We start from the raw sequence: 17812 nt of genomic DNA, 5'->3' as shown, positions 1-17812 counted from the left end.
GGCTTGTAGTCACTCCTTCAGGTCATCCCCTTCCACAGTGAATAGGGCTGACCTGTGTGGCCTAGGAGATATTGCAGAAGTGCCAGTGTGCATGACTTCCACATCTGGATTAAAAAAAAAAAAAGACATTGTGATGATGAAGTATTATTTAGCCTTAAAAATGAAGGGAATTCTGACACGGGCAACAACGTAGATGAAACTTGAGGACGTGATGGTGAGTGAAATAAGTCAGCCACAAGAAAACAAATGCTGTATGATTCTACTTATATGAGGTCCCTAGAGTCATCAAACTCATAGAGACAGGAAGTACAATGGTGGTTGCCAGGAGCTGGGGGAAAGAGAGTGGGGATTTGTTATCTAAAGGGTTTGGAGTTTTGCAAGGGTTTCAGTTTTGCAAGATGAAAGAGTTCTGGGGATGGATAGTGGTGATGGTTGCACAACAGTGTGAGTATAACTAATGCCACTGAACTATGCACTTAAGAATGGTTAGAAGGGTGCCTGGCTGGCTCAGTTGGAGGACCATAGGGCTCATGAGCTCAGGGTCATGAGTTCCAGCCTCATGTTGGGTGTAGGGATCATTTAAAAATAAAATCTTTCCAAAAAAATGTCTGGGGAGGGTAAAATTTATTTGATGTGTATTTTGTTACAATAACATAAGTGGGGAGAAACATTGTAGCTTCTGTCTTTCTGTTGGATCATTCACTCTGGGGAAGCCCTCAGTGGTATGTGAGGACACTCAAGGAACCCTATGGACAAATTCAGGCAGTGAATTGCTGAGGCTTCCTGCCAAGAGCTCTGCATCAACTTGCCAACCACGTGAGGGCGCCATCTTGGAAGTTGGCCCTCCAGCCCAGTCAAGCCTTCAGATGATGGTTGTCCTGGCTGACATCTTCACTGCAACCTCAGCAGAGAGTCTCTTCCAGAGCCATACAGCTAAGCCACTCCCAAATTCCTGAGCCACAGAAACTGTGTGAGATAATAAATATTATGGTTGTTTTAAGCCACTGAGCATTGGGATAATTTGTTACTTAGCAGAAGATAACCGACATATTTCCTCATCTATAAAATAGGGATGATGATCATTTCGCAGAGTTGTTGGTGATGATAATTTTATGATGATACCCATAATGATAATTTCATAGGTTGTATTTTATAGGGTTGTTGCTAAGAATTAATTAGCAAATCATGTAAAGGGATGGGAAGAGAGCCTGACGTGCAGTAAATGCTCAGTAAGGGTTAAGTAGTATAATTTCATGTTCTCTGTGATTTCTGGCATTGGTAGGAGCTTAGCTAGACAATAGATTTCCATTAAGGAATGGATGTAGGCTGCAGGTTGCAGTAGCAATATAACTTACAGTAATAGTAACAGCTACCATTATTGAGTGCTCACGGTATGCTGAGCTTTGGGCCAAGCAATTTATGTCTTTTCCTTGAAGCCCTTGCAGCCCCTTGAAGTGGCGGCTATAATTTTCCCATTTTACAGACCTGAAAACCTAGGCCCAGAGATGGAAAAGGACTGGCCCTAGGTCACACAGCAACGAAGTGCTGTTGCTAGAATTTGAACTCAGATACTTCAGATCCAAGTTTTCTCTTCAGCACCACAAGACTGAGCTGCAGCTTGATGTACCCCCCACCCCAAGCCCATTTTTCTCCTTTGGCCAGTTCCTGCTTATTAGCATGGGGGCGGGGAAATTGCCAAACATCTGACAAACAAATAATTTCTTCCTTCATCGTACTTCTGCGAGTGTCAGACTCCCTTCTGCTCGGGAGACCAGAGAGTAGCTTCCCTTAGAAAATTTTCTTTTTCTAATTGCCATGTCTTCTCCCAAACTCTCTCCTTCCATATCCAGGACTGGGAATAAGAAGAACACACACATCCAGAAAAGCACGAAACTACCTGCCCAGCCTTCCTCTCCTGTGGTGTCTCCTCTGGGACAGTTTATTTAGCCCTGAACCTTTGCAGCCTGGCACCTCCAGACATGCCGCCAGCTGGCTCCTCACAAAAGCTCGCCTAATATTTGCTATGGGGACATGTGGCCATCACGAGGGGCATGTCCCCAGACAGGCGATGAGCTCAGGACATGGGCATCGCCACACCTGCTCCTCTCCCCGAGGAGGGTGGAGGAAACAATTGTGTAACCCCTGACAACACAGCCTTTTTCGGAGCCTGTGTGTGTACTTGTGTGTGGGCAGGAGGGCAGATGGGGTCTGGAGGGAGGGACAAGGATGTTTGCACCTGCAATGTGGTAGTGGCTGTGCTGGGCCTGCTTTCTCCCATGTCATTGCTGCTCAGCTATTTCTGAATTGGAGGAAGAAGTACATTTTGCATCATGACCTGTAACACATACAATTGAAATGGAAATTTCATGAATCTGGACTCACATTGTGAGCAATGCATTCTATTCTATTCCAGTCAAATTGTTCTTTCATTAAAAAAAGTACTAGTCATGACCCATGAAATAAATTCCAAAGTCCCCTTGAATACAGGTTCCTGATCTGGGTCTGTGAACTTGCATGAGACAAAACTCTGTATCTTTATTTGCACTGACCTCCAGCTGACATGTAACATTTCCTTCGGTTACAAATACAGGCAACAAATCATGGTAGTATTAGCAGTTCTTGTGACATTCTCACTAATACAGATCATAGATTATTTTGTATTCCTCAAATACAGCATTTATGCCCTTCCCTTCCTCAGTGTTTTGGTAATTACTAGACCCACTGAGAGATCTTGTTATTTATTAATAGAAGCACATGTATTACTACATCACATAAAACATTTTGATAATTGCATTTCAGTAGAATAGGTTTCTTTTGTAAACCTATGTACTTTATTTCATGCACTTAAAATTATTTTTCTGAGAAGGTGTCCATGGGGTTCATTGGACTGCCTGGGGGGTCCAGGGCACACAAAGTTTAAGAACCCCTGCATGAGTGGGTCCCAGTTTATGAAATGCTATCTCAAGCTGTAAACTTCAGGGGAGCCGTGCTCTAGGGTCTCAGACCCGTGTGTGTGCCCTGAGCCAGCACCGAAACCACGTTGATGGCCGTTTGTGTAAACTTACCTGTGCCCACCTCTATACAAGGTGCTTTATATAGATCATTCAATTTAATATTGACATCAGCATTGTGAGGTGGGTGCTATTTTGTACCTCATCTGTCTCTCTTTACCCAATTTCATTTTTCTTCTTCACACCACTGTGTCAGACATTTTAATCTGTTAATTGGCAGCGTTCCTCTCTAGGATGTGTTACTCTTTTCACATTTCTTGCAAGACAGGTCATCCAGTAACAAATTCCTTCAATTTTTGCCGCCTTTCCCAAGGTAGTTTTGAAGGATATAGAATTCTAGGTTGGTGGGCTTTTTTTTTCTCTCAACATTAGAAATCTTTCATTCCACTCCCTTCCTGCTTGCATGGTTTCTGAGAAGTCGTATGTAATTCTTATCCTTGGATCTTATAGGTGAGGTGTTTTTTTCCTGTGGATTCTTTCAGGATTTTTTTTCTTATCTTTTTCTCTAGTTTGAAAACGACATGCCTAGTGTAGTTATTTTGGGGAAATTTATGCTTTGTGGTGCTTCCTGGATCTGTGGTTTGGTCTGACATTAAGTTTTGGAAATGCTCAGTCATTATCATTTCAAGTGTTTCTTCTGTTCCTTTCCTTCTTCTCTTTCCAGTATTCCAGTTATGCAAATGTCACACCTTTTGTACTTGTCCCTCAGTTCTTGGATCTTCTGTAGCTTTCAGTCTTTATTCTCTTTACTTTTTAGTTTTTGAATTTATGCTTTACTGGAGGGGGGTAAACAATAAAATACAGTGTGTTATAGAGAACAATAAAGCAGAAGGGGACAGATTTTGAGAGGTGTGTGTGTGTGGGGGGTAGGTTGGCATTATAACTAGGATTGTCAGATAAAGGGGATGCTGAGGAGGTGACATCTGAAGGTACTGAAGGGATGTGTCATGTGGCTAGCCTGGAAAAGATGTTTTAGGTATAGGGGACAGCCAGTGCAAAGACTCTGGGATGGAAGTGTGTTTGGTATATTGGAGAATTGAATGGTGGTCAATGTGTCTGAAGGGGAGTGAGGGAAGGGAAGAGTAATAAGACGGGATCTAAGAGGACTGAGGGATTGGGGAGGGGGGCTGGGAAGGAGCAGCATCATGAGGTGACTCCACATTGGGCATGTTTGAGGGACAGTGAGGAGGCCAGTGACAATGGCACCTCGCACCCTCAGGGGAGAGCTGTGTGTGTGTGTGGGTGAAATCAAAGGGACAGGTGGGGCCAGGGGATGTATGGCCTTGCAGACAGCACCAAGGATTTTGGATTTTATTCAAAATGTAATGAGAAGGCTTTGGAACTTTTTGACAATGAAGTGACATGATCAGGCTGACAGTTTGACAGGATACCTCTGGCCACTGTGCTGAGAAGAGCTTGAAAGAGATGAAGGGTGGAAGCAGAGAACCTGGTCTGGAGGCTGTTGCCATCATTAGGCAGTAGATGGTGATGGTGTGGCCCAGAGCTGCAGCAGCGCAGGGGACGGGAAGCACAGATCCCAGATCTATTTTGGAGGCAGAGCCCACAGGAACCGCTGACAGGCCATTCATTTCAGCACTGTTTGTTATTACAAAAGTTTGGAAGCAATGTTCATGCTCAGCTGTAGGAGACTAGCAATTACTGTGTACAATAGAACACAACAGAGGCTCCCAAGAGAATGAGGGAGCTCTCCATGCATTAATACAGACATGCAGAATGATTTTCGAGATATATTAAATGACAAAAGCAATATGCAGAGCAGTGTTTATGGTATATTACTATTTGTGTGGGTAAAATAAAAAAAAAAAACAAAGCAAAACACATAGAAAGACACACACATGGTCCTTGGATATTCTGTTCTGGGTTTTTTGTTTTGTTTTGTTTTCCAGTCCTTATTCTCTTTGCTTTCCAGTTCTTTAATTTATGTTCTCTTGGAGGGAGGAATTTACACTCTGTTTGAAGGGAAGTAAACATTAAACAAAATATATAAATAAAATATAGTGTGTTGGGGTGATGTTACGGAGAACAGTAAAGCAGAGAAGGGTGATGGATCGTCAAAGTCATGTGTGTGACTCCCATAGGCACCGTGAGATGTTTTGATGAGAGAGAGGTGGTGGGGCCAAGAATGTCCAGACACAGTTGACACGAGAGCCAAATAACCAGAATTTGGACTTTGGTCCGTGAATGCAGCATGGGGTGTGTTACCATTGCTTGCATATTGGGGTGACAAGCCAGTTACATTTTCATACCCTCTCTCTTTCAGGTGGAGAAATGTAGCCAGTGCTGCCCCTATAGGTCCCCAGGGATTTAGTCTTCCCCGCAGATCTTCACATCCCCATCTCCCTGACCCCTCCAGAAAATAATACAAACTCCAAGCTTGTTTTCTCCATACCTTTTTATTGAACTGTGCATACTTCATTAAAGGACCATTTGCTTAGAAATTCTTAAACGTTTGGACATATTTTACAAGACAGGACAGCAGCTGGAGGTCACAATTTCATCTCATCACATGCATAAAAAGACACCGTTTTTTTTTTTTTGTTGTTGTTTGGTTTATGTGTGTGTTTGTGTATGTGCACGCACATGCACATACACACACACAATGCTCATTTTCACCTTTACAGGAAGGACTAGAGACATCAACTGACCAGAGATGAACAGGACCCACAAATGTGACCCCGAGAAAAGAATGGCTAAGGACATTGGTCTTTTATGGCTAATGTGATAGGCTTGGCCCCCATCATGGGTGGGGTGATCAGAATGGCTTTGCTGGCAGGAAAGCCTCAACATCACACCATGGTTCCTGGGAGAGACAGAGGGTCTTAGCTAATGGAACTGGGGCACACACGACCTTAGGGGGGCACTGGGGCTCGGAAAATAGGGGAAAACCCATTGGCTCTCAAAGTCGGAGGGCGGGTTGGCCCTCTTTTCCAGCTGGACTTCCATGGCTCAGGGAATGCAATCCAGTTTCCAGATGTCAGCTCCCAAATTCCTGCCCCCAGCAAATCCCTTCTTTGTGAGCTAAACTAGAACATGAGGCTGAGAATGCAGGATAGGAAAGTAGGAAGGAGCCTGCGGCTGCCCTGTGGGGCCCCTGGAAGCGTAGCTCTGAGAAGACTGTGGCCCTTAGGGCAGACGAATGTCAAATTTGGACATTCACTTGCCCCCAACTGAGTCAAGGGGCAAATGGCATTGGTGGGGCTTACAGGCTTTAATTGGTGGGGGTTACAGGGGGGTGGGCATCTCCTTCTTTCCCAGTTAGCAATATCGTCAAGCCAGGCAAGAACCAATGAATTCCTGTATTTACTCACTCAGAAGTCAATCGTTTACACATTCACTCACTCAAAAGAGTACTGGTTGGGTGCCCACTGTGTGCCGCAGGCCTACACTGGGGGACAACCCTGAGTTCCTGGCACAGAAAATAACATTGCCAGCCCTTGGCCTGGGACTGAAGCCAGGGTAGGTCTGGAGAGCAAACAGGTCAGCTGCCCCCAGCCCAGCAGCTGCTGACCTTCTTCTTTCCTGTCCATTAGGCACATGGAGCTTCGATGTCAGGCCTATTGGAGAGAGCCCAAAACCCTAGTGAAGATCAGGGGGCCATAAGCCAAAGCCGTGGAGAAGTCTGAATCTCTTAGGCATCTTCTCATGTGCTTCCTTCTGTTTTCCAAACCTGGATTAGCTCAGGGAGGCAAGAAGTGTGGGATGGTCTGTGTAGGACCCTTGAGAGCATCTTGAGACAGAATTGGGAGTCTCCTTTGTTTTCCAGAGTTGTCATGCCATTGTAGCCACCAATGTGACACATTTCTGCAGGACAGAGCCTCAAAGGGGGATCTTGGGAACTGGGTTTTTGTTTCATTTTGTTTTGGGAGAGAGTATCTGCTCAGTCGATTCATGCCACCCTATTGTCTTGCCTCACTTCATGATAAAACCACCTACAACAGCCTGGACTTGGGGTCACCCTGAGGACAAAGCCTCACCTCCTCCAAGCCCACAATACACAATTAGGGGGAGGGAAGCCTCACCTCCTCCAAACCACCTCTTGTATCAAATACTCTCCTTGGAGAATGCAGTATCCAGATTCACTTGGGAAGGGGCTACAGATGTGGGAGACTGGCAGCTGAAGCCTTGTTTTGCTGCAAAATTGGATTACAGCTGCCTCTCTCTTTTGGTCTTTCTGGACTTGCTTCATTGGGTGGGGAATTTCAAATGTCTTGAATGGGATTTTCTGTTTTATTTGCCAGAAAAAAAAAAAAAGCCCTTTTGGAGTGGTGCCATTTGCTATTGCCTGGGCAGTTAGACGGCTGGCTAGTGGATAAAAGATAATTGCATCTCTTGTACAAAAAGCCTCAGGCCTATGAGGGCACAGGGTCTGGGCAGAAGAGCTGAAGCACCATGAGATGACCAGCCAGAGATGGGACGATTTCTTGGCTGGTCTGGGAAGGTAGCATTAAGCCTCATCCTACCCAGTGTGGTTCCTGTTAGGGCACTAGGGATGGGTTAGATGAATGACTGGCAGGGTCATTAAAATTGCCCAAGATAGAAAGGAGCAGGGAAGCAGGGTATCCTGCTGCCACTTCCTTCCCCCGCACCTTTGCAGAGAACTCCAGATCCTAGAATTTGAGTTTCTGTTAACTGTACTCCCTCCTTTTGCCTGATGCCTTGAGCCTGCACCCAGATGTCCACATCACATACAGACCTCCCTGGGGGAGGGGGATGGATTTCCCTGGTTGTTCAGTCCAGTTGACATGCAATGTGAGGGCCCTCTGCAACATCCATTTTGTGCATCATCTAGCTCCTTTTTAGCAGCTCATGCCCCAACACAGCACCGACTTCCATGGTGAGGCAGCCCTGCCCATGAGAAGCACCTTCTTAATCCCAGCTGAAGCTGACCACTTCGTTCTCTCACACAACAGTGGCTTTCGGATACTCGCTCACTCGCAGCCCTCCTCCAGGCAGATGGTTTCTTCTTCGGGAGAACTACCCCCCTCCCCACCCCACCCCCTTATCCTGGCCAGCCTTTGGATCTTTTCAGGATCTTTGCAGAGAGGGATGAACAGTCACAATTGTGAGGGAAAAAAGATGAGGGACCACTGGATTCACCAGAGCCTCTTCCGAATCCACTTCTTCAGGTTGGTATTTGGGGATGTTCAGGAGAAATTCCAGGTTAAGAAAACTAGGGGCAGTAGATAGAAACCCAAACTTCCCAATCTCTCTCTAGATGAAAACAGCCACAGGATAGAGTATTTGCTTATCTGGGCATCAAACCTAGTGAACTACTGAGAGACAATTTTATTTTCTTCCTGTGCAAAAGTTTTAAAAAAATCTAGTCTATTTTATTGGGCTCTGGTTCAAACCAGATTACCAGGAATTTTGGAGGTGGGAAAACTCTACATTTGTCCTTGGATTCGTTTCCTCTTGGAGTTTATCCAAGGGGATGGTTCATTGCCATGGGGGCCTGGATTCAGCTCAGAACTCTGATCTGGGCAGAGGCCAGAGTCCTGAAGCTGATAGTGAGGCAGATGGGGGTATGAACACCTAAATAAATGCAAGTTGGAGATCATCTGGCCTTTCTTCATCTTCCTGCATGAGTTGAAGAGTGGAGAATTGCTTTCTGCTGAAGATCCTGCTTCATGAGATGTCCTCTGCCCACCTGAGGCTGGAAGCTGCCTGGTGGAATTAAGACAGTACAGAAACTCCTCAGGGCCTGGATAGGTGGAAGCTGGAAAGACACCACTGCCCTTGCCACGAGTCTCTGGTGCTATGGAGGCAGGCAGCTGGGAGGGAAGGGGAGATGAGACGGCAGATTCTGGGGGACATGTCTTCTCAGGGTTTGGCTGCAAGCTTGTCTATTATTTTTTTATTTGCTTTTTTTTTTTTTTGTGAGGATGTTGGAAATGGATTAAAATGAGGAACTGATAAGAAGTTGATGAGATCTGAGGCCCAGCATGTTCTCTGAGGTTTGTAAGAACCTGAAAATGCTCTGGCCTTCGGATCCAATTGATGTTACAGGGGAGTGGGGGACTGGAGATGGCAACAGGCCAGCCAAGAGGGGCTTGGGTGTGTTCTGGACCTCAGGGGGAAGTTTGCTTGCGTGAGATTTTCAGTCCCAAGATCTCTGGGGATGAGAAAATTCAGTCTCTTCAAAATGCCAGCAGGGTGGGGGAGAAGGAGCTGAACCAGCCCACATTCCAACCTGATTTTGAGGGCAATCCGTAGCCCTGCTTCCCCTGGTCTCACTCCTGCATCTGTGCCCTGGATTCTTAAGAACAATAAATAGGAGAAACACACAGACAGAATGAGGATAGTAACAGTGTCCACAGATTCGAGGCCAAGTGTCAGGAAATGCCTGCATGAGGAAGTCAGAATCCAAAGTCTTCCCCACCCTCAGAAAGTCAGAATCAAAAGGAAGAAAGCCCAAGGGGTGATGGGAGGAAATGAGAAAGACCAGAAAATATCAGCTATGAGAATGACCAACCATAAAACTCCTAAAATGTTATTCTATATTACAAAAGAAGCCACGAGACTTAATATCCCTATTACAAATTTGCTAAAAACACACATATGCCTACATACTTTTTATCCCAACAGATAAAAAATAGACTACTCTGAGATACATGGATATCCTACAATACAGCCCTGCATCAGATACTTCTAGAGCCAGAAACATGGCAACAGAAAATGCAGAGGTAACTGTTATTTTTGGGGCGGAGACAGGCTGGTTTGGGTCCCCCAGGCTGAGGGAAAGCATTTGCATGCTGTCATATAAGCCGGGAGAAACCAGAAACAGGAAACGGAGCTCAGGGCTGCAGGGGACCCAGAGGTGACCCCTTCTTCCTCTCGTCACTGGAAAAGCCCTTTCCCAAAGGATCATGCCCTGGAGGCATGTCACTTCAATCTCATTGGATTCAAAGTTACCTAAATGGAGGCTGAAGCCTGGGGTTGTGTTACTTGAGACTAGCTGGCAGAGAAATAAGGAAAGGGGGGCATGGAGGGGAGGGAAGAGAGGAAGGGGGAGAAAGAGGGAGACCTGGCTCTAGTGACCCTTGTCCATGGTGAAGTTTAAATTTCAAACCCTTGTCCGTGGACGAGACACTCCAGCCGTGACTTGGAACAAGACAGATATGTTACAAACATCAATACATCACAGTTGTACAGAAGAGAATACTGTTGGTGGTGGTGTTTTCTCCTCAGAAAAGTGGGTCTTATCAGGAGAAAGGGCAGGGGTGAAGCTACAGTCACCAAGACGCGGTGGAGGAGAGCTGGGAGTCAGTTTGGCAAAGTTTGTCGTCACCAGCGCTACTCGGGGGCAAGCCGGGTGAGGTGAAAGGAATGGCCTCCTCAGGATTTTGCTGTTCCCCCCTCTTCTGTCTTCTTCCTTCTTGATCCCCAGTGCTTTTAGAGAAAGGGACTTCACGGAGACAATGTGTTCTATCCTCTTTTCTTCTTTCCCCATGAAGTGTGCTTAAGATAAAATTCCTAGAGAAGGCACTGAGAAATCTACTGCACCAAAGTCCTGTTGTTTGTCTTTACCCAAAGATAAAAAAGTGAAAACAAGCCGACTCCTCCAGAGCTCGCCCACCTCTCTCTCCGTGGGTCGCAGGCTCCCCCGTGTGATCGGGGACACACAGAGACCTGGTCCCTAGCCCTTACTGCTAATGGTGGAAGTTGGAAGCCAAGGTCCGCTGGGTTCTTGACCAGGGTTTCACCGAATTCGCCAAAGGGACCAGGCATTCACCAGCTCCAGCCCCTAGTTTGGTTTCTTTGGGTTGACTTGTTTTTATTTTTGTTTTTTGTTTTTTCCCATTTTTGTTGGTTCAGGAATGGGTAGGACATGGATCACTGAGTTAAAGTGCTTTTTTGCCTGCAGACCATGCTCTTTCCTCTCCTCCATGAGGACCTGTCTGTCTTGGTCAGCTTCTCCGTGGAGACTCTTACGTAGATTTCCCAGTGCATGTACACAGGTACAGGTAAGGTGTACAACATTTTAAAAATCAGGGTACGTTCCTTTTTTGGCAGGTGGGGCCTGGGAAAACTTACAATACTCTATTTTGAGTTGGGCACAGGATAAAAGCTATATTCCCACAATACATACACCAAGTAAAAGAAAAAAACCAAAACAAAATGCAATACTTTCTAAGCATAGTATATGCTGAGTTTCAATTATTCTGTTTCTATAAGAACTCTATAGGACTCTGGCTAGTAAGCCTGAAAAGGTAGGTTCTTAATGATACTTCTGAATTCGTCCTTCAAAAGTGACTCAATAAAATGCTACTTTAAGGTCAGACAAACTACACGGGGAACGGAGGGCCAGGTCCTGTGTGACCACACAAGGCAGAAAGGGCCTTTGGTTACAAGGAGAGTTGCACCAATTGGTTATTAGTTAAAAAAAAAAAAAAGAAAGAAAGAAAGAAAGAAAGAAAGAAAGAAAGAAAGAAAGAAAGAAAAACCATATCCAATCTGTACACTTCTCATCTGCTTCAACCAACAAATGAAATGCCTTGATTTGAAGAAGGGGTGGTAAGTTCCTTCTCGCTATATATATGGCTATATTTAAACATGTTCACTTTCCTGATATGTAAAATAGACTCTATTATTATTGTTATTAATTTTTTACAGATAGCATCAGCTCTAAAAATATCTGAATCGGAAATCACAACTATTTACTTTTATCAAAAAGCATTTGTTTGTTTTCCCTGAATTTTCACGTTTGTGCTGACGGCCGACGGAAATGGTGATAAAAACAAGGAAGAGACAGGTGAGCTGACATGGCCTGGGGAGGACTGTCCGGCGGCCGCTCCTCTGGAGGCCCCCAGCCCGCACCGTGTGCCCTGCAAAGCACTCGGGCCCGCTGCTGCTTCCTCTCTCTGGCATGTCCCCAGCACGGGATGACCTCCCACTTTCCCTGCCCCTTTGCGGGTGCTGCTGGGGTGCTCTGAAGAAACCTCGGAGCGTCAAGATACTTCGGCCTCATTTTGTGCGGTAACACACACACTCGGAGGGATCCGCAGTCCTTGGAGACGGTGAGAAGCAGTATGGACCAGGTACGTATTCAGTAGAGAACACTGTGTTTTTAAGGGAGGTGGAATGACTCCATTTCATCATACCTGTGACAGGTGGTCCAACCTCATGCCACTGTACAGAGGGCACGCAGAAGGACTCCATGGTATCTGTGTACTGACAGATGGATCGTGCCATCATACTAACAGGCAGACCAGTAACATATTGTATGAAGGACAGGCAAACCACTCCATGTTTGTTCCATCAGGTAGACGCATGTCTGTCACTGGATTGTGGATTGGCAGATCTACGCTACTGGACTTGGGACATCATCCATCAATGTTGTATTAAGAGAACGACATCGGTCCATTGTACTAAAGACAGGCAGATCAACGACAGGTCATCTTTACTGACAGATGGGCCAACAACATGGCATCATGCTGATCAGTGGCTCAACCCAATGTTTCTGAACTGAGGAATGGCCAACACTTCCATCCTGGACCCGACTCAGGCAGGCCAATGCCAGGTCATCAAACTAGGACAGGAAGACCAACACCAAGAAATACACCAGAACCATTCACAATGCACACAAATACTTATTGCTTTTGTCTGTACTGGCTGCATTGATGGCTGCAGAAAGGAGGGCTGAGTTTCCGTACAGACAGTGACACTGAAAACACACCAACAGCTGGTTGACAAGAAAGAGAACAGAGTAAACACCCAATGCCCACCGTCTACTGTACTCTTCTGAGATGTGCATGTTTCCGGTACACGCGACTCTGTGAGAGGCCCCACACAAGGGCTCAAGTACCCTTCCTCGCAAAGGGGGCTAATGGGAAGCTTCAGAGGGGCAGGGAAGGAGCCCACAGACTTTGACATGGCAGACGGCAATACCAGCACAAAATCCCCCACCGTGGCCGGACACAGGCATGGAGCAACCACCCAACTACAGTCCCAAAAAGTGGCCCACGGGAAATAGTGCTTATTTTAAAGTGCAAGATGTTGACACTGTCCCTGGTAGAACCTATTTTTGAAAAACATAAAGTGCTTTTTATTTTAACTTTTTTTTTTTAAAACTTGAATACCACAGGAAACAAAAAAGAATTTCTATTATAGTAGATGCTTTCCCTGCTGCAGCAGGAAGTATTCAAAAGTCTGAATTGGGCATTTCAATTGGGGATTCTTTTTTTTCCTTTCATTTTTTGCAGGTAAAAAAAAATCAGATTTTATTCTGTTCTTCGGTAACATACAGTCTCTTTGAATAAGCTATTTCTTTTGCATATTTGACACTTGCATATCTTTTGAGTCTACACTAGTGATGTACAGAAAGTGTTTTCCTTATACAACCCTAAAGCAATGCTCACAGTTCCTACTGTTGGCTGAGTGCCTGCCGTCTGAACCCTTCCCAGATTGCCAGGGGGCGATTAGAATCAAGTACAAGTGGTGCAACTCACCCTGATGATATTTCAAAATAAAATCTCAGGTACTACGGAACACTGAAGTCAATGAAGACATTTGAGTAAGGGTTTTGCGCTGGGATTGTGGCTTATGGCGCAGAAATTTCCCCATGACATGAGTATCTTCTGTAGCCTTCTAACAGTGGGATCCATCCAGGAGGTGATGGACAGGAGTTCCTAGAGGTGGCCAGGTAACACCCAAAACGAAATTGGTCAACCCAGCCACTTATTGTTCCAGAATCCTTCTCCAGCTGAAGCCAGGAGGGATGGTGATGCTGCCCCCACCTCCAACCCCGAGGCTGTGATGGAGAGCCATGACAGACAAGTGGAGAGTGTGTGGCCTTGGTTAGGTCCAGCATGTGGTAGTGGTGGCTGTGAGTTCTGCCCATGTTATCTTCCAAAGAGGGCAGTGGACTTGTTACAAGGAGACACCATATCCTGTGGCTTGGCCAACTTCATTCTGTCGTACTTGTCATGGCTCTCAAGGCCCTTGGAGAGCCTCCTCTGGAGTTTCACTTCTGTCTGGGGGGCTTTGCAGAGCCTTTCTGAGTTCGTGTGGAAAAGCTCTGTGGCAGGTAAGCTGAACAGCACGCCTCTCAGGTCTTGCGACAAGTCTCTGTTGCAGCTGGGGTAAGCTCAGATGCTCTGATCCCGTGTGCTTCCATGGGCTCCTCCTCCCGGCAACACGCGGACGTCAGGGGAGATGTGGTTCTCGAGTTTGCACTTTTCCTGACCACTGGGGCCTTTTCCAGTCAATGCTTCTGTAGAGTAAATACAGTTCTGCCTCAAGAACTTAGGGGAGGTGGGTAAGGGGGAGCTTTCAAAGTGGTTCTTCTCTGATCTTGTCCCCACGCTGAACTTGGGACTGGTGCTCACATGGACGCCCTTGGGAGGGCTGGAATCTACACTGTAGAGCACCTGCCCCTCATCATCTGTGTCCGCATCAATGTACTGGTGGACACCTGCTTCGAAGTTGAATGCTATTGCTGTGTGTTTCTCAGGTGATCGGGGGGGCGTCCTAGCACTTGCTGTGGTGTAGATGGAGGACTCTGGACTCAGTACAGGTCTGTCCAAGAGTGTGGCACACTCCAGTCCAGCGACAGCAGCTGCAGCGCCCCCCCGGTTCCTAAGAGGGTCATGGTACATCCCCAGAACGGGGACTAGTGGACTGGGATCACCCTCCATGAAGTTGACTTTAAGTGCTCGGAGCTTCAGGGGGTTGTTTGTCTTCAGAGAACTCTTGGGGCTCTCAATGAAGAAGGTAGAGCGATGGCTGGCATCAGGGGTGGGGTTGGCCTCCACAAATCTACCACCACTGGCACCCAGAGCTCCCCGCCAGCCCATTTCTGGGGCTATGCTGCCCCCAGTCTTGCTGGGAAGTGATGCCAAAGGGCTGTGGGAGAATCTGGTGGCTTCAGGGAAGTCTGTGGCACAACTAATGAAACTATCAATGCTCGACATGCTTCGCATATCGATGACCCCTTCTGTACGTGTGGGCAGAGGGGCTACAGGGCTGGGGATGCTCTCCATTTCAAGTTCTTCCTTTGGTTTGCTCTGTGTTGTTGACTCCTTGGTATTGAGGATGGGTTGAGATTGGGTCTTGGCCATCTTATTGTACATGTCTTCCAACTGCTGGACGTTCAGGTGCTGAGGACTAGAAGAGGATCTGGCCTTCTCAGGGGACCCCTGCTCCTTGGTTTCAAAGGACTTACTTGAGCTAGTTTCAGATAGTGTCCTCTTTGTCCATTTCCATTTGTTGGGAGACAAGTGATTATCTTGCACTTTGTCCTTCTTACCCATATTTTCTCCATTTTTCTCAACCACAATGTCCATCATTTCGATGCTCCGGGCAAAAGCATCTTTCATGTTCATGGATACAATGCTGCCATTCCTCTTGGCTCTCTCCAGAGCCTCTCTCCGCTTGATTGCTTTCTCCTGCCTCTTCTGCTCCTTGTAGAACTCAGAGAAGTTATTGACAATGATGGGGATGGGAAGAGCAATCACCAGGACCCCTGCAATGCAGCAGAGCCCCCCGACAATCTTCCCCAGGAGAGTCTTGGGGTAGATGTCTCCATACCCAACCGTTGTCATGGTGATGGTGGCCCACCAGAAAGAGGCTGGGATGCTTTTGAACTTGGTGTCATCCTCATCCTTCTCAGCAAAGAAAACAAGGCTGGAGAAAATCATGATGCCCATGGCGAGGAAGAGGATGAGCAAGCCCAACTCATTGTAGCTCCTCCGCAGGGTGAAGCCCAAGGACTGGAGGCCAGTGGAGTGGCGCGCGAGCTTAAGGATGCGGAGGATACGCATGATGCGGAAGATCTGGACCACGCGGCGGACGTTCTGGAACTGCAGCACGCTCTTGTTGGATTCGGTGAGGAAGATGGTGACATAGTATGGCAAGATGGCCAACAAGTCAATGGCATTGAGTGGGCCCTTAAAGAACTTCCACTTCTTGGGTGAGGAGAGGAATCGCAGCAGATATTCCATGGTGAACCATGCAATGCACACGGCCTCCACATGGGCCAGCTGGGGGTTGTCTGTGGTCTGGCCGAACTCGTCAAGGCTCTGCAGCTCTGGCAGCGTGTTGAGTGACAGGGCAATGGTGGAGAGGACGATGAACATGATGGAAATTATGGCAAGGATCTGCAAGGAGAAGAGAGTGGGATTTAGTTACCAACCTCCAATAGGATGGTCATCCTAACACCCTGAGTCTACAGGATGCTCCTTAACATTCAAGAGTATTTTCACATCTCACTAGTCACTTGATGCCTGGATGTTTGAGCTAAAAAGGTCATTTATTCAAATCCATTTACTGTACAGATGTACAAACTGAAGCCCAGACACTGCAATGATTTAAGGCTAATACTTCCAGGCCAGGGGTTGGCAGTAAGGACACAGGAGATCTGAAAGACGGTGTAGGGGTGGCAATTTAGAGCTTGGGGTGTGGTGTCAGGTTGTTCTGGGTTTGAATCCCAGCTCTGCTGCTTGCTTACCTTGAACCAGTTGTTCACTCTAAGCCTCATTTTATCTTCATCTGCAAAATGGGATGGTAAATAACAGTGTCTACCTCAGAGGGCTGCTGCAAGGAGTAAATGTGTTAACATGGGCAAAGTGTTTAGGACAGCTTCTAGCAGCACACAGAGAGTGTCTGATATATGCCGTCCATCCTTGTAGGGGGTGGTCTCTCAGTCTACAGCACCCCATCAGCCTAGTCCACCCAGCCTCCAAGTGGTCCAGCTCTTCTTTGCTTCTTGCCCTGTCCCGAAATGGCCTGCTATGTCCCATGGGACAATACCCTTGCTGCTCGGGTGGACACGAGAGGCTCTGTTCTCTGCAATGAATCCCCACTCACCACACGGGGTTGTCAAGCCTACAATTTTACTTTGATCCCTCTCTTTGGGCCTCTCCTGCCTCAGGTTCCCAAATATCATGCTTCTCTGGCTACATGGTTTGTTGGTCAATCCTACATGGCTGTGTCTCTTCTTCTCTGTTCAGTGACCTCCAATCTATCTTTTAAAACCCGGCCCATGTGGACCCTCCCTGAGGTAGAGGTCAGTGATTCATCGATCTTATACCCAGTGCTCAGTAATCACTTTACAAAAAGAAATATCCAATACATACAAAAGTATATCAAATTTATATATATTTATAAACCATAATCAAGTGAATGCCTGTGGACCCATGACCTGGGTGAAGAAACGGTATGTGACAATAATGCTGACGTTGTCTGTGGGTCCTTTGCCACCCTGGGGGTAACCACAATTTCTTCTCATCCCTTTTCTTTTCTGGAGAGTTTTTTTTTTTTTTTAATTTATTCATGAGACACACACACACACACACACAGAGAGAGAGAGAGAAAGAGAGAGAGAGAGAGAGAGGCAGAGACACAGGCAGAGGGAGAAGCAGACTCCATGCAGGGAGCCCGATGTGTGGTGACTCGATCCCAGGTCTCCAGGATCACGCCCTGGGCCGAAGGCAATGCTAAACCGATGAGCCACCCGGGCTGCCCTTTCCTGGAGAGTTTTAAATACAGGGCTAATATGTCCCTAACAAATCACTATTTTGTCTGGCTCAGGACTGACAGCCTATTATTGTATGTTGTTGTTTTGCCGCTTGTACTACTCTTCTACTCAGAAGCCAAATGCCACCACAACACACTGCTCACCTTGTCTCTATTTTAGCCTTGTCCTAAGAAATGACATTTGCAAAGATGCTGATTTTGCGTGCTAGGGAAAGATGCGTTAAATATTCATTAAAATAAATAGCTGCTTATTGGAATAAAACATTCCGGCAGCATACTTTGGGAACTCCTTCTCGGAGTTAGGA

The 17812-nt window shown here is 46.6% G+C and overlaps 1 protein-coding gene across 2 annotated transcripts in view; it reads right to left on the bottom strand.

Moving 5' to 3' along the window:
* Positions 1–741: 741 nt before the first annotated feature.
* Positions 742–17812, bottom strand: part of KCNB1 (potassium voltage-gated channel subfamily B member 1) — a 106877-nt gene continuing 89806 nt past the window's right edge. The window contains exons 3-4 of one of the 2 annotated variants that reach the window (XR_008661986.1): positions 13481–16129; positions 742–966 (exon numbers count right to left, since the gene is read on the bottom strand). Coding sequence is in view for 1 of the 2 variants with exons in the window: in XM_055306603.1 (XP_055162578.1) it covers positions 14120–16129 (2010 nt within the window). In the remaining variant the exon portion in view is untranslated. Of the gene's footprint in view, positions 967–8041; positions 16130–17812 lie in introns of those variants that run through there. The other variant, XM_055306603.1, reaches the window with a different exon arrangement.

Source organism: Nyctereutes procyonoides, unplaced genomic scaffold (assembly GCF_905146905.1).
Source record: "Nyctereutes procyonoides isolate TBG_1078 unplaced genomic scaffold, NYPRO_anot_genome, whole genome shotgun sequence".
NCBI classification, from domain to species: domain Eukaryota; kingdom Metazoa; phylum Chordata; class Mammalia; order Carnivora; family Canidae; genus Nyctereutes; species Nyctereutes procyonoides.
This window is presented reverse-complemented; position numbering and strand designations above follow the sequence as displayed.